The sequence below is a fragment of the Scyliorhinus torazame genome, chromosome 26, assembly GCF_047496885.1.
Source record: "Scyliorhinus torazame isolate Kashiwa2021f chromosome 26, sScyTor2.1, whole genome shotgun sequence".
NCBI lineage: Eukaryota > Metazoa > Chordata > Chondrichthyes > Carcharhiniformes > Scyliorhinidae > Scyliorhinus > Scyliorhinus torazame.
Genome location: NC_092732.1, coordinates 26,374,314 through 26,390,424, shown reverse-complemented (window position 1 = coordinate 26,390,424; position 16,111 = coordinate 26,374,314). Strand labels below are relative to the sequence as shown.

At 50.6% G+C, this 16,111-nt stretch overlaps 1 protein-coding gene across 1 annotated transcript in view; it reads left to right on the top strand.

Moving 5' to 3' along the window:
* The window catches only part of LOC140402860 (tripartite motif-containing protein 46-like), a 133,270-nt gene extending 118,149 nt beyond the window's left edge, over positions 1–15,121 (top strand). Inside the window, 4 exon segments of the mRNA XM_072490483.1 lie at positions 12,539–12,763; positions 12,766–12,820; positions 12,822–12,879; positions 15,116–15,121. Of these exon segments, the coding sequence (XP_072346584.1) occupies positions 12,539–12,763; positions 12,766–12,820; positions 12,822–12,879; positions 15,116–15,121 (344 nt within the window).
* The last annotated feature ends 990 nt before the right edge of the window (positions 15,122–16,111 follow it).

Below are 16,111 nucleotides of genomic sequence, written 5' to 3'. Positions count from 1 at the left end.
CTTCCCATCACTCCCAGTGGACACAATCCCAATTGACCCAAATCCCTTCCCATTCACTCCCATTGCCCACAATCCCAATGGATCAAACCCCTTCCCATTGACTCCCATTGTACACAATCCCAATGGATCAAACCGCTTCCCATTCACTCTCATTGTACACAATCCCAATGGATCAAACCGCTTCCCATTCACTCCCATTGTACACAATCCCAATGGATCCAAACCCCTTCCCATTCACTCCCTTAGTACAGAATCCCAATGAATCAAATCCCTTCCCATTCACTCCCATTGTCCACAATCCCAACGGCTCAAAACCCATTCCCATTCACTCCCTTTGTACAGAATCCCAATGAATCAAAACCCTTTCCCGTTCACTCCCATTGTCCAGAATCCAAATGGATCAAACCGCTTCCCATTCACTCCCATTGTACACAATCCCAATGGACCCAACCCCTTCCCATTCACTCCCATTGTACACAATCCCAATGGACCCAAACCCCTTCCCATTCACTGCCTTTGTACAGAATCCCAATGAATCAAACCCCTCCCCATTCACTCCCATTGTACACAATCCCAATGGACCCAAACCCCTTCCCATTCACTGCCTTTGTACAGAATCCCAATGGATCAAATCCCTTCCCATTCACTCGCATTGTCCACAATCCCAACATATCAAAACCCATTCCCATTCACACCCTTTGTACAGAATCCCAATGAATCAAAACCCTTTCCCGTTCACTCCCATTGTCCAGAATCCAAATGGATCAAACCCCTTCCCATCACTCCCATTGTACACAATCCCAATGGACCCAATTCCCTTCCCGTTCACTCCCACTGCCCACAATCCCAATGGACCCAAACCCCTTCCCATTCACTCCCATTGTACACAATCCCAATGGACCCAAATCCCTTCCCATTCACTCCCACTGTCCACAATCCCAACGGATCAAAGCCCATTCCCATTCATTTCCACTGTACACAATCCCAAAGGATCAAAACCCTTTCCCCTTCACTCCCATTGTCCACGATCCCAATGGATCAAACCCCTTCCCATCACTCCCATTGTACACAATCCCAATAGACCCAAATCCCTTCCCTTTCATTCCCATTGCCCACAATCCCAATGGATCAAACCCCTTCCCATTCACTCCCATTGTACACAATCCCAATGGACACAAACCGATTCCCATTCAGTCCCATTGTCCACAATCCCAATGGATCCAAACCCCTTCCCATCACTCCCATTGGACACAATCCCAATGGACCCAAATCCCTTCCCATTCACTCCCATTGCCCACAATCCCAATGGATCAAACCCCTTCCCATTCACTCCCATTGTACACAATCCCAATGGATCAAACCGCTTCCCATTCACTCCCATTGTGCACAATCCCAATGGACCCAAACCCCTTCCCATTCGCTCCCATTGTACACAATCCCAATGGACCCAAACCCCTTCCCATTCCACTGCCTTTGTACAGAATCCCAATGAATCAAACCCCTTCCCATTCACTCCCATTGTAAACAATCCCAATGGACCCAAACCCCTTCCCATTCACTCCCTTTGTACAGAATCCCAATGCATCAAATCCCTTCCCATTCACTCCCATTGTCCACAATCCCAATGGATCAAAACACATTCCCATTCACTCCCTTTGTACAGAATCCCAATGAGTCAAAATCCTTTCCCGTTCACTCCCAGTGTCCAGAATCCAAATGGATCAAACCCCTTCCATCACTCCCATTCTACACAATCCCAATGGACCCAAATCCCTTCCCATTCACTCCCACTGTCCACAATCCCAATGGACCCAAATCCCTTCCCATTCATTCCCATTGCCCACAATCCCAATGGATCAAACCCCTTCCCATTCACTCCAATTGTCCACAATCCCAATGGATCCAAACCCATTCCCATCACTCCCATTGTACATAATCCCAATGGACTCAAATCCCTTCCCATTCACTCCCATTGCCCGCAATCCCAATGGATCAAACCCCTTCCCATTCACTCCCATTGTACACAATCCCAATGGACACAAACCGATTCCCATTCAGTCCCATTTTCCACAATCCCAATGGATCCAAACCACTTCCCATCACTCCCATTGGACACAATCCCAATGGACCCAAATCCCTTCCCATTCACTCCCATTGTACACTATCCCAATGGACCCAAACCCCTTCCCATTCACTCCCTTTGTACAGAATCCCAATGAATCAAACCCCTTCCCATTCACTCCCATTATACACAATCCCAATGGACCCAAAGCCCTTCCCATTCACTCCCTTTGTACTGAATGCCAATGCATCAAATCCCTTCCCATTCACTCCCATTGTCCACATCCCAACGGATCAAAACCCATTCCTATTCACTCCCTTTGTACAGAATCCAAATGGATCAAACCCCTTCCCATCACTCCCATTGTACACAATCCCAATGGACCCAAATCCCTTCCCATTCACTCCCACTGTCCACAATCCCAACGGATCAAAACCCATTCCCATTCATTCCCACTGTACACAATCCCAATGGATCAAAACCCTTTCCCCTTTACTCCCATTGTCCACAATCCCAATGGATCAAACCCCTTCCCATCACTCCCATTGGACACAATCCCAATGGACCCAAATCCCTTCCAATTCATTCCCATTGCCCACAATCCCAATGGATCAAACCCCTTCCCATTCACTCCTATTGTACACAATCCCAATGGACACAAACCGATTCCCATTCAGTCCCATTGTCCACAATCCCAATGGATCCAAACCCCTTCCCATCACTCTCATTGTACACAATTCCAATGGACCCAAATCCCTTCCCATTCACTCCCATTGCCCACAATCCCAATGGATCAAACCCCTTCCCATTCACTCCTATTGTACACAATCCCAATGGACACAAACCGATTCCCATTCAGTCCCATTGTCCACAATCCCAATGGATCCAAACCCCTTCCCATCACTCCCATTGTACACAATCCCAATGGATCAAACCCCTTCCCATTCACTCCCATTGTACACAATCCCAATGGATGCAAACCACTGCCTATTCAGTCCCATTGTCCACAATCCCAATGGATCAAACCCCTTCCCATTCACTCCCTTTGTACAGAATCCCAATGGACCCAAACCCCTTCCCATTCACTACCATTGTACACAATCCCAATGGATCAAACCCCTTCCCATCACTCCCATTGTACACAATCCCAATGGATCAAACCCCTTCCCATTCACTTCCAGTGTACACAATCCCAATGGATCAAACCCCTTCCGATTCACTCCCATTGTACACAATCCCAATGGACACAGACCGCTTCCCATTCACTCCCATTGTACACAATCCCAATGGACACAAACCCCTTCCCATTCACTCCCATTGTTCACCATCCCAATGGACCCAAACCCCTTCCCATTCACTCCCATTGTACACAGTCCCAATGGATCAAACCCCTTCCCATTCACTCCCATTGTACACAATCCCAATGAATCCAAGCCCTTTCCCATTCACTCCCATTGTACACAATCCCAATTGATCAAACCACTTCCCATTCACTCCCATTGAACACAGTCCCAATGGATCATACCCCTTCCCATTCAGTCCCATTTTACCCAATCCCAATGGATCCAAACCCCTTCCCATCACTCCCAGTGTACACGATCCCAATGAATCCAAACCCCTTGCCATCACTCCCATTGTACACCATCCCAATGAATCCAAACCCTTTCCCATTCACTCCCATTGTACACAATCCCAATGTATCAAACCACTTCCCATTCACTCCCATTGTACACAATCCCAATGGACCCAAACCCCGTCCCATTCACTCCCATTGTACACAATCCCAATGGACCCAAACCCCTTCCCATTCACTCCCATTGTACAGAATCCCAATGGACCCAAACCCCTTCCCATTCACTCCCTTTGTTCAGAATCCCAATGGATCAAATCCCTTCCCATTCACTCCCATTGTCCACAATCCTAACGGATCAAACCCATTCCCATTCACTCCCTTTGTACAGAATCCCAATAAATCAAAACCCTTTCCCGTTCACCCCCATTGTCCAGAATCCCAATGGATCAAACCCCTTCCCGTTCACTTCCATTGTACACAATCCCAATGGATCAAACCCCTTCCCATCACTCCCATTGTAAACAATCCCAATGGATCAAACCCCTTCCCATCACTCCCATTGTACACAATCCCGATGGATCAAACCCCTTCCCATTCACTCCCATTGTAAACAATCCCAATGGACCAAACCCCTTCCCATTCACTCCCATTGTACACAATCGCAATGGATCAAACCCCTTCCCATTCACTCCCATTGTATACAATCCCAATGGACCCAAACCCCTTCCCATTCACTCCCATTGTACACAATCCCAATGGATCAAACCCCTTCCCATTCACTCCCACTGTACACAATCCCAATGGACACAAACCCCTTCCCATTCACTCCCTTTGTACACAAACCTAATGGATGAAACCGCTTCCCATTCACTCCCATTGTCCACAATCCCAATGCAGCAAACCTCTTTCCATTCACTCCCACTGTACACCATCCCAATGGATGAAACCCCTTCCCATTCACTCCCATTGTACACAATCCCAAGGATAGAAACCGCGTCCCATTCACTCCCACTGTACACAATCCCAATGGACCCAAATCCCTTCCCATTCACTCCCATTGCCCACAATCCCAATGGATCAAACCCCTTCCCATTCACTCCCATTGTACACAATCCCAATGGATCAAACCCCTTCCCATTCACTCCCACTGTACACAATCCCAATGGACACAAACCGCTTCCCATTCACTCCTATTGTTCACAATCCCAATGGACCCAAACCCCTTCCCATTCACTCCCTTTGTACAGAATCCCAATGGACCCAAACCCCTTCCCATCACTCCCATTGTACACAATCCCAATGGATCAAACCCCTTCCCATTCACTCCCATAGTATACAATCCCAATGGATCAAACCCCTTCCCATTCACTCCCATTGTTCACAATCCCAATGGACCCAAACCCCTTCCCATTCACTCCCATTGTACACAATCCCAATGGATCAAACCCCTTCCCATTCAGTCTCATTGTACACAATCCCAATGGATCATACCCCCTTCCCATTACTCCCATTATACACAATCCCAATGGACCCAAACCCCTTCCCATTCAGTCCCATTGTCCACAATCCCAATGGATCAAACCCCTTCCCATTCAGTCCCATTGTCCACAATCCCAATGGATCAAACCCCTTCCCATCACTTCCATTATACACAATCCCAATGGACCCAAACCCCTTCCCATTCACTCCCATTGTACACAATCCCAATGGACCCAAACCCCTTCCCATTCACTCCCATTATGCACAATCCCAAAGGACCCAAACCCCTTCCAATTTACTCACAATGGACTCAATCCCAATGGACTCAAACCTCTTCCCATTCACTCCCACTGTACACAATCCCAATGGACACAAACCCCTTCCCATTCACTCCCTTTGTACACAATCCTAATGGATGAAACCGCTTCCCATTCACTCCCATTGTCCACAATCCCAATGGAGCAAACCTCTTCCCATTCACTCCCACTGTACACCATCCCAATGGATGAAACCCCTTCCCATTCACTCCCATTGTACACAATCCCAATGGATCAAATCCCTTCCCATTCACTCCCATTGTACACAATCCCAAGGATAGAAACCGCGTCCCATTCACTCCCACTGTACACAATCGCAATGGATCAAACCCCTTCACATTCAGTCCCATTGTACACAATCCCAATGGATCAAACCCCTTCCCATTCACTCCCATTGCACACAATCCCAAGGACACAAACCGCGTCCCATTCACTCCCATTGTCCACAATCCCAATGGACCCAAACCCATTCCCATTCACTCCCATTGTCCACAATCCCAATGGATCAAACCTCTTCCCATTCAGCCCCATTGTCCACAATCCCAATGGATCAAACCCCTCCCCATTCACTCCCATTGTCCACAATCCCAATGGACCCAAACCCCTTCCCATTCACTCCCATTGTACACAATCCCAAGGATAGAAACCGCGTCCCATTCACTCCCACTGTACACAATCCCAATGGACCCAAATCCCTTCCCATTCACTCCCATTGCCCACAATCCCAATGGATCAAACCCCTTCCCATTCACTCCCATTGTACACAATCCCAATGGACACAAACCGATTCCCATTCAGTCCCATTGTCCACAATCCCAATGGATCCAAACCACTTCCCATCACTCCCATTGGACACAATCCCAATGGACCCAAATCCGTTCCCATTCACTCCCATTGTACACAATCCCAATGGACCCAAACCCCTTCCCATTCACTCCCTTTGTACAGAATCCCAATGAATCAAACCCCTTCCCATTCACTCCCATTGTACACAATCCCAATGGACCCAAACCCCTTCCCATTCACTCCCTTTGTACAGAATCCCAATGAATCAAACCCCTTCCCATCACTCCCATCGTACACAATCCCAATGGACCCAAATCCCTTCCCATTCACTCCCACTGTCCACAATCCCAACGGATCAAAACCCATTCCCATTCATTCCCACTGTACACAATCCCAATGGATCAAAACCCTTTCCCCTTTACTCCCATTGCCCACAATCCCAATGGATCCAAATCCCTTCCCATTCACTCCCATTGTGCACAATCCCAATTGACCCAAATCCCTTCCCATTCACTCCCATTGGACACAATCCCAATGGACCCAAATCCCTTCCCATTCACTCCCATTGTGCACAATCCCAATTGACCCAAACCCCTTCCCATTCACTCCCATTGTACACAATCCCAATGGACCCAAATCCCTTCCAATTCTTTCCCATTGCCCACAATCCCAATGGATCAAACCCCTTCCCATTCACTCCTATTGTACACAATCCCAATGGACACAAACCGATTCCCATTCAGTCCCATTGTCCACAATCCCAATGGATCCAAACCCCTTCCCATCACTCCCATTGGACACAATCCCAATGGACCCAAATCCCTTCCCATTCACTCCCATTGTACACAATCCCAATGGACCCAAATCCCTTCCCATTCACTCCCATTGCCCACAATCCCAATGGATCAAACCCCTTCCCATTCACTCCCATTGTACACAATCCCAATGGACATAAACCGATTCCCATTCAGTCCCATTGTCCACAATCCCAATGGATCCAAACCCCTTCCCATCACTCCCATTGGACACAATCCCAATGGACCCAAATCCCATCCCATTCACCCCCATTGCCCACAATCCCAATGGATCAAACCCCTTCCCATTCACTCCCATTGTACACAACCCCAATGGATCAAACCCCTTCCCATTCACTCCCTTTGTACAGAATCCCAATGGACCCAAACCCCTTCCCATTCACTACCATTGTACACAATCCCAATGGATCAAACCCCTTCCCGTTCACTTCCAGTGTATACAATCCCAATGGATCAAACCCCTTCCCATTCACTTCCAGTGTACACAATCCCAATGGACACAAACCGCTTCCCATTCACTCCTATTGTTCACAATCCCAATGGACCCAAACCCCTTCCCATTCACTCCCATTGTTCACAATCCCAATGGACACAAACCGCTTCCCATTCACTCCTATTGTTCACAATCCCAATGGATCAAACCCCTTCCCATTCACTCCCACTGTACACAATCCCAATGGACACAAACCGCTTCCCATTCACTCCTATTGTTCACAATCCCAATGGACCCAAACCCCTTCCCATTCACTCCCTTTGTACAGAATCCCAATGGACCCAAACCCCTTCCCATCACTCCCATTGTACACAATCCCAATGGATCAAACCCCTTCCCATTCACTCCCATAGTATACAATCCCAATGGATCAAACCCCTTCCCATTCACTCCCATTGTTCACAATCCCAATGGACCCAAACCCCTTCCCATTCACTCCCATTGTACACAATCCCAATGGATCAAACCCCTTCCCATTCAGTCTCATTGTACACAATCCCAATGGATCATACCCCCTTCCCATTACTCCCATTATACACAATCCCAATGGACCCAAACCCCTTCCCATTCAGTCCCATTGTCCACAATCCCAATGGATCAAACCCCTTCCCATTCACTCCCATTGTCCACAATCCCAATGGATCAAACCCCTTCCCATCACTTCCATTATACACAATCCCAATGGACCCAAACCCCTTCCCATTCACTCCCATTGTACACAATCCCAATGGATCATACCCCCTTCCCATTACTCCCATTATACACAATCCCAATGGACCCAAACCCCTTCCCATTCAGTCCCATTGTCCACAATCCCAATGGATCAAATCCCTTCCCATTCAGTCCCATTGTCCACAATCCCAATGGATCAAACCCCTTCCCATCACTTCCATTATACACAATCCCAATGGACCCAAACCCCTTCCCATTCACTCCCATTGTACACAATCCCAATGGACCCAAACCCCTTCCCATTCACTCCCATTATGCACAATCCCAAAGGACCCAAACCCCTTCCAATTTACTCACAATGGACTCAATCCCAATGGACTCAAACCTCTTCCCATTCACTCCCACTGTACACAATCCCAATGGACACAAACCCCTTCCCATTCACTCCCTTTGTACACAATCCTAATGGATGAAACCGCTTCCCATTCACTCCCATTGTCCACAATCCCAATGGAGCAAACCTCTTCCCATTCACTCCCACTGTACACCATCCCAATGGATGAAACCCCTTCCCATTCACTCCCATTGTACGCAATCCCAATGGATCAAATCCCTTCCCATTCACTCCCATTGTACACAATCCCAAGGATAGAAACCGCGTCCCATTCACTCCCACTGTACACAATCGCAATGGATCAAACCCCTTTACATTCAGTCCCATTGTACACAATCCCAATGGATCAAACCCCTTCCCATTCACTCCCATTGCACACAATCCCAAGGACACAAACCGCGTCCCATTCACTCCCATTGTCCACAATCCCAATGGACCCAAACCCATTCCCATTCACTCCCATTGTCCACAATCCCAATGGATCAAACCTCTTCCCATTCAGCCCCATTGTCCACAATCCCAATGGATCAAACCCCTTCCCATTCACTCCCATTGTCCACAATCCCAATGGATCAAACCCATTCCCATCACTCCAATTGTACACAATCGCAATGGACCCAAACCCCTTCCCATTCACTCCCTTTGTACACAATCCCAATGGATGAAACCGCATCCCATTCACACCCATTGTACACAATCCCAATGGATCAAACCCCTTCCCATCACTCCAATTGTCCACAATCCCAATGGACCCAAACCCCTTTCCCATTCACTCCCATTGTACACAATCCCAAGGACACAAACCGCGTCCCATTCACTCCCACTGTACAAAATCCCAATGGATCAAACCCCTTCCCATTCACTCCCATTGTACACAATCCCAATGGATCAAACCCCTTCCCATCACTCCAATTGTACACAATCCCAATGGACCCAAACCACTTCCCATTCTCTCCCATTGTTCACAATCCCAATGGACCCAAACCCCTTCCCATTCACTCCCATTGTTCACAATCCCAATGGACCCAAACCCCTTCCCATTCACTCCCATTGTACACAATCCCAATGGATCAAACCCCTTCCCATTCACTCCCATTGTGCACAATCCCAATGGACACAAACCACTTCCCATTCAGTCCCATTGTCCACAATCCCAATGGATCCAAACCCATTCCCATCACTCCCATTGTACACAAACCCAATGGATCCAAACCCCTTTCCATCACTGCCATTGCCCACAATCCCAATGAATCAAAACCCTTTCCCATTCACTCCCTTTGTACAGAATCCAAATGGACCCAAACCCCTTCCCATCACTACCATTGTACACAATTCCAATGGATCAAACCCCTTCCCATCACTCCCATTGTACACAATCCCAATGGATCAAACCCCTTCCCATGCACTCCCATTGTATACAATCCCAATGGATCAAACCCCTTCCCATTCACTCCCATTGTACACAATCCCAATGGACACAAACCGCTTCCCATTCACTCCCATTGTACTCCATCCCAATGGACACAAACCGCTTCCCATTCACTCCCATTGTTCACAATCCCAATGGACCCAAACCCCTTCCCATTCACTCCCATTGTACACAATCCCAATGGATCAAACCCCATCCCATCGCTCCAATTGTACACAATCCCAATGAACACAAACCGCTTCCCATTCAGTCCCATTGTCCACAATCCCAATGGACCCAAACCCCTTCCCATTCACTCCCATTGTTCACAATCCCAATTGACCCAAACCCTTTCCCATTCACTCCCATTGTCCACAATCCCAATTGACCCAAACCCTTTCCCATTCACTCCCATTGTCCACAATCCCAATGGATCAAACCCCTTCCCATCACTCCCATTGTACACAATCCCAATGGACATAAACCGCTTCCCATTCACTCCCATTGTCCACAATCCCAATGGACCCAAACCCCTTCCCAACCCCAATGGATCAAACTCCTTCCCGTTCACTCCCAGTGTACACAATCCCAATGGATCAAACCCTTTCCCGTTCACTCCCAGTGTACACAATCCCAATTGATCAAACCCTTTCCCATTCACTTCCATTGTACACAATCCCAAAGGATCAAACTCCTTCCCGTTCACTCCCAGTGTACACAATCCCAATGGATCAAACTCCTTCCCATTCACTCCCAGTGTACACAATCCCAATGGATCAAACCCTTTCCCGTTCACTCCCACTGTACACAATCCCAATGGATCAAACCCTTTCCCGTTCACTCCCACTGTACACAATCCCAATGGATCAAACTCCTTCCCATTCACTCCCAGTGTACACAATCCCAATGGATCAAACCCTTTCCCGTTCACTCCCATTGTACACAATCCCAATGGATCAAACTCCTTCCCATTCACTCCCACTGTACACAATCCCAATGGATCAAACCCCTTCCCGTTCCCTCCTATTGCACACAAGCCCATGGATGAATCTCCTTCTCTGCTGTCCTTCTCTCTCCCCCTCCCTCTCTTTCCCCTCCCTCTCTTTCCCCTCCCTCTCTTTCCCCTCCCTCGCTTTCCCCTCCCTCTCTCTCCCCCTCCCTCTCTCTCCCCCTCCCTCTCTCTCCCCCTCCCTCTCTCTCCCCCTCCCTCTCTCTCCCCCTCCCTCTCTCTCCCCCTCCCTCTCTCTCTCCCTGTCTCTACCTCCTTCTCTCTCCCTCCACTCACTCTCCCCTCCCCCCCTCCGCTCTCCCTTCCCCTCTCCCTCTCTCCCCTCCCCTCTCCCTCTCTCCCTCCCCACTCCCTCCCCCCCCTCCACTCTCCCTCCCCCTCGCCCTCTCTCCCCTCACTCTCCTCCCCTCACTCTCTCTCCCTCTCCCTCTCGCTCCCTCCCACTCTCTCTCCCCCTCTCTCCCTCCCCTCACTCTCGCACCCTCCCCTCTCACTCCCCTCCCTCTCTCCCCCCTCTCCCCCTCTCTCCTTCCCCTCGCCCTCTCTCCCTCCCCTCACTCTCCCTCTCCCCTCTCACTCCCCTCCCTCTCCTCTCCCTCCCCTCGCCCTCTCTCCCTCTCCTCTCTCTCCCTCTCCCCCTCCCTCTCCCCCTCCATCTCCCTCTCTCTCCCTCTCCCTCTCTCTCCCCTCCTCCCCCTCTCCCTCCCCTTCTCTCCGCCTCTCTCCCTCCGTTCCCCTCTCTTCCTCCCCTCCCCCTCCATCTCCCCCTCTCTCCCTCCCCCTCTCGCCCTCCCCTCCCCCTCTCTCCTTCCCCTCCCCCTCTCTCCTTCCCCCTCTCTCCCTCCCCTCCCCCTCCCCTCCCCTCCCCCTCTCTCCTCCCCCTCTCTCCCTCCCGCTCCCCCTCCCTCCCCCTCTCTCCCTCCCCCTCTCTCCCTCCCCTCCCCTCCCCTCCCCCTCTCTCCCTCCCCTCCCCCTCTCTCCCTCTCCCTCCCCCTCCACCTCCCCCTCTCTCCCTCCCCCTCTCTCCCTCCCCTCCCCCTCCACCTCTCTCCCTCTCCCTCCCCCTCTCGTTCTCCTCTCTCCCTCCCCCTCCCCCTCCCCCCCCTCCCCTCCCCCTCTCTCCCCTCCCCTCCCCCCTCCACCTCTCTCCCTCTCCCTCCCCCTCTCCTCCCCCTCTCTCCCTCCCCTCCCCCTCCCCCTCTCTCCCTCCCCTCTCCCTCCCCCCCCTCCCTCTCTCTCCCTCCCCCTCTCTCCCTCCCCTCCCCCTCTCTCCCTCCCCTCCCCTCTCTCCCTCTCCCTCCCCTCCCCCTCTCTCCCTCTCCTCCCCCTCTCTCCCTCCCCCTCCCCCTCCCCTCCCCCTCTCCCTCCCTCTCCCCTCTCTCCCTCTCCCTCCCCTCTCATTCTCCTCTCTCTCTCCCCCTTGGCGGGCGGGGCACGGTTTTGAACCTGGGGACCCTGCGGGTTGCCGAGGGCGTTTGGCGACAGAGACCCGTTTCATCTTTCTGTTCCTGCCCCCCCCCCCCCCCGCAGGCTATGGGACCTACCCTGGGCGTCGCCGGGGCAATGCCCACCCGCAGACCATCAGCGTTCCGTGCCCGAGCTGCCAGCGGGAGGTGGACCTTGGCGAGCGGGGACTGACTGACCTCTTCCGCAACCTGACCCTGGAACGCATCGTGGAGCGGTACAAACACACGGCCAACCTTGGCACCGCCGTGCAATGCCAGCTCTGCAAACCCCCGACACAGGAGGCCACCAAAGGTGCACCGACTGCCGTGCCAACTATTGCAACGAATGCTTCAAGCTCCACCACCCTGGGGAACTCCAAAGCTCAACACGAGTATATCGGGCCAACCCTAAGCTTCAGACCAAAGGTCAGTTCGATGTGGGGGCGGGGAGGGGGGGGGCGTTGGAATATTTGGCAAGGTCCATGTATGTTGGTTCAAGAATCCAGCAAATCCATTTCTATAGCGCCTCTTATCCCCCAAAATGCAAGGTATCCCCAGGGTCACTCAGCTCTGACCTCATGACAGCCTTGGTTCAAACATGGACAAAAAGCGCTGACTGTCACAGGGGAAAACTCTCCGCTGGTTGGAGTCATACCCGGCACAAAGGAAGCTGGTTGCGGTGGTTGGAGGTCAATCCTCTCAGCTCCAGGTGTCACTGCAGGGGTTCCTCAGGGTCGTGTCCTCGGCCCCCGACCATCTTCAGCTGCTTCATCAACGACCCCCCCCTTCCATTATCAGAACATAAGGAGGCAATTTGGCCCTTCGAATCTGCTCCGCCATTGAATCAGATCCTGGCCGATTACTTCCTGGTCTCGAATCCACCTCCCTACGTGTTCCCCATGTCCCTTTAACACATTTGTTATCAGAAACGCATCTATCTCCTTGAAAGCATTTAATGATTCGTATTCCACCGCACTGTGGGGCAGCGAGTTCCACAATTTCACCACCCTCTTCGAGAAGCAGTTCCTCCTCATCTCAGTTCTAAATAGTACTCAGAGAGTGGTTAGGGTGTGGAATGGACTGCCTGCTGCGATAGTGCAGTCGGACACTTTAGGAACTTTCAAGCGGTTATTGGATAGGCACATGGAGCACACCAGAATGACAGGGATTGGGATAGCTCGATCTTGGTTCCGGACAAAGCTCGGCACAACATCGAGGGCCGAAGGGCCTGTTCTGTGCTGTACTGTTCTATGTTCTAAATCTACCGTCTCTCAACCTATATCTGTGACCTCCCGTTCTAGATGTCCCTACAAGGGGCAACATTTGGTCTACGTTTATTTTATCAATCCCTCTTAGTATTTTATACACCTCGATCAGATCCCCTCTCATCCTTCTAAACTCCAGGGAGTAGATGCCCAAACTGTGGGGATGTTTGCGGGACGACTGCACAATGTTCAGCTCCATTCGCGACTCCTCAGATACTGAAGCCGTCCCTGTCCAATCGCAGCAAGACCCGGACAATATCCAGGCTCGGGGCTGACAAGGGGCAAGTTACATCGCCCCACACAAGTGCGAGTCAATGACCATCTCCTGCAAGAGAGGATCTAACCATCGCCCCCTTGACCATTCAATGGCGTTACCATCGCCGAATCCCCCACTATCAACATCCTGGGGGGTGACCATTGATCAGAAACTGAACTGGACCCAGCCGTATAAATACTGTGGCTCCCAGAGCAGGTCAGAGGCTGGGAATCTCACCTCCTGACCCCCCCCCCCCCCCAAAGCCTGTCCACCAGCGACAAGGGACACAAGTCAGGAGAGAGAGAGACTGAGATAGAGATAGAGAAAGAGTGAATAGAGGTGGCGAGAGAGGTTTGTTGCTAACCTTTGGTTGGCTTTTAATTCGTAATTGGCTCTGTTTGTTTATACCTTTGCTCTCGAGTCGCCAGGTATCTTTATGATACCGCCACGAGGTTCAAGTTCAAGTAATGATCAATAACTCAACACACCAATTAGTATGATTCAAATCAAAACACATTTATTATACACAGTAAATCGCTACTCATGCATAAACTCTACTTACTAGACTATCTCTAACACTAAAAGGCCTATACTTAGCTTCGGACTGGCCCACCAGGTCAGGGGAACAAATGGCCTTTCGTTCAGGTCCTGAGTCTGCGGGGTTCAAAAGCTGGTAGGGACTGATAGCTCGGAGCGCCTATCTCGTAGCGAGCGTTGACTTGAGACTTACTTGGTTGGAGGCAGCGAGGCAGGTCACTGTCACAGGTTGATTCGCTGCTGAGTGATCCTGCCAAAGAAGGACGATTTGAACTTGGGGGCTTTACTTTATAGTCCCCAGGGGCTTCCCGCCTTTCGGGGCGGACCCCGTACCTGGTTCCAAGTGATTGGAAGGCTTTCCGATCACTTGGATCGATTTCTCCAAATACTGCACCCTGATCGCTGGGCGGGTCCGTTGGCCTTCCTTTGTCTTGGCTCCTGCTGGCGCCGAGGAGTCTGGCTTGACTTTGTTTACCTTTACTGTGCCTGGGAATCGCACATTAATATGTAGATGGCTGCTACATTACTATGCAGATGGCTGCTGGTTTCAGGGCTGTCTGGTTGTTTTGCAGGTTCCAATATACATGATTTCTGTATTTTCTAGTCTTAGCCTGTGTTGGCTAAATTTCCCTTCAGCCTTTGCGGTTCTCCCATTTTAAGTCAGGAAGTGGCCAACTCGGGTGGCTACAGGTTGTCAGAGAGAGAGAGAGAGACAGAGAGAGAGAGAAACAGAGAGAGAGCGAGAGAGAGACAGAGAGAGAGAGACAGAGAGATAGAGACAGACAGAGACAGACAGAGACAGACAGAGACAGAGAGAGACAGAGAGAGACAGAGACAGAGAGAGACAGAGACAGAGAGAGACGGAGAGAGACAGAGAGAGAGGAACATAGAACATAGAACATAGAAAATACAGCACAGAACAGGCCCTTCGGCCCACGATGTTGTGCCGAACCTTTGTCCTAGATTAATCATAGATTATCATTGAATTTACAGTGCAGAAGGAGGCCATTCGGCCCCTTGAGTCTGCACCGGCTCTTGGAAAGAGCACCCCCACCCAAACTCAACACCTCCACCCAACACCAAGGGCAATTTGGACATTAAGGGCAATTTATCATTGGCCAATCCACCTAACCCCGCACATCTTTGGACTGTGGGAGGAAACCGGAGCACCCGGAGGAAACCCACGCAGACACGGGGAGGACGTGCAGACTCCGCACAGACAGTGACCCAAGCCGGAATCGAACCTGGGACCCTGGAGCTGTGAAGCAATTGTGCTATCCACAATGCTACCGTGCTGCCCTTGAGAATAAATAAATCTACATTATATCATTTTACCGTAATCCATGTACCTATCCAATAGCTGCTTGAAGGTCCCTAATGTTCCCGACTCAACTACTTCCACAGGCAGTGCATTCCATGCCCCCACTACTCTCTGGGTAAAGAACCTACCTCTGACATCCCCCCTATATCTTCCACCTTTCACCTTAAATTTATGTCCCCTTGTAATGGTTTGTTCCACCCGGGGAAAAAGTCTCTGACTCTACTCTATCTATTCCCCTGATCATCTTATAAACCTCTATCAAGTCGCCCCTCATCCTTC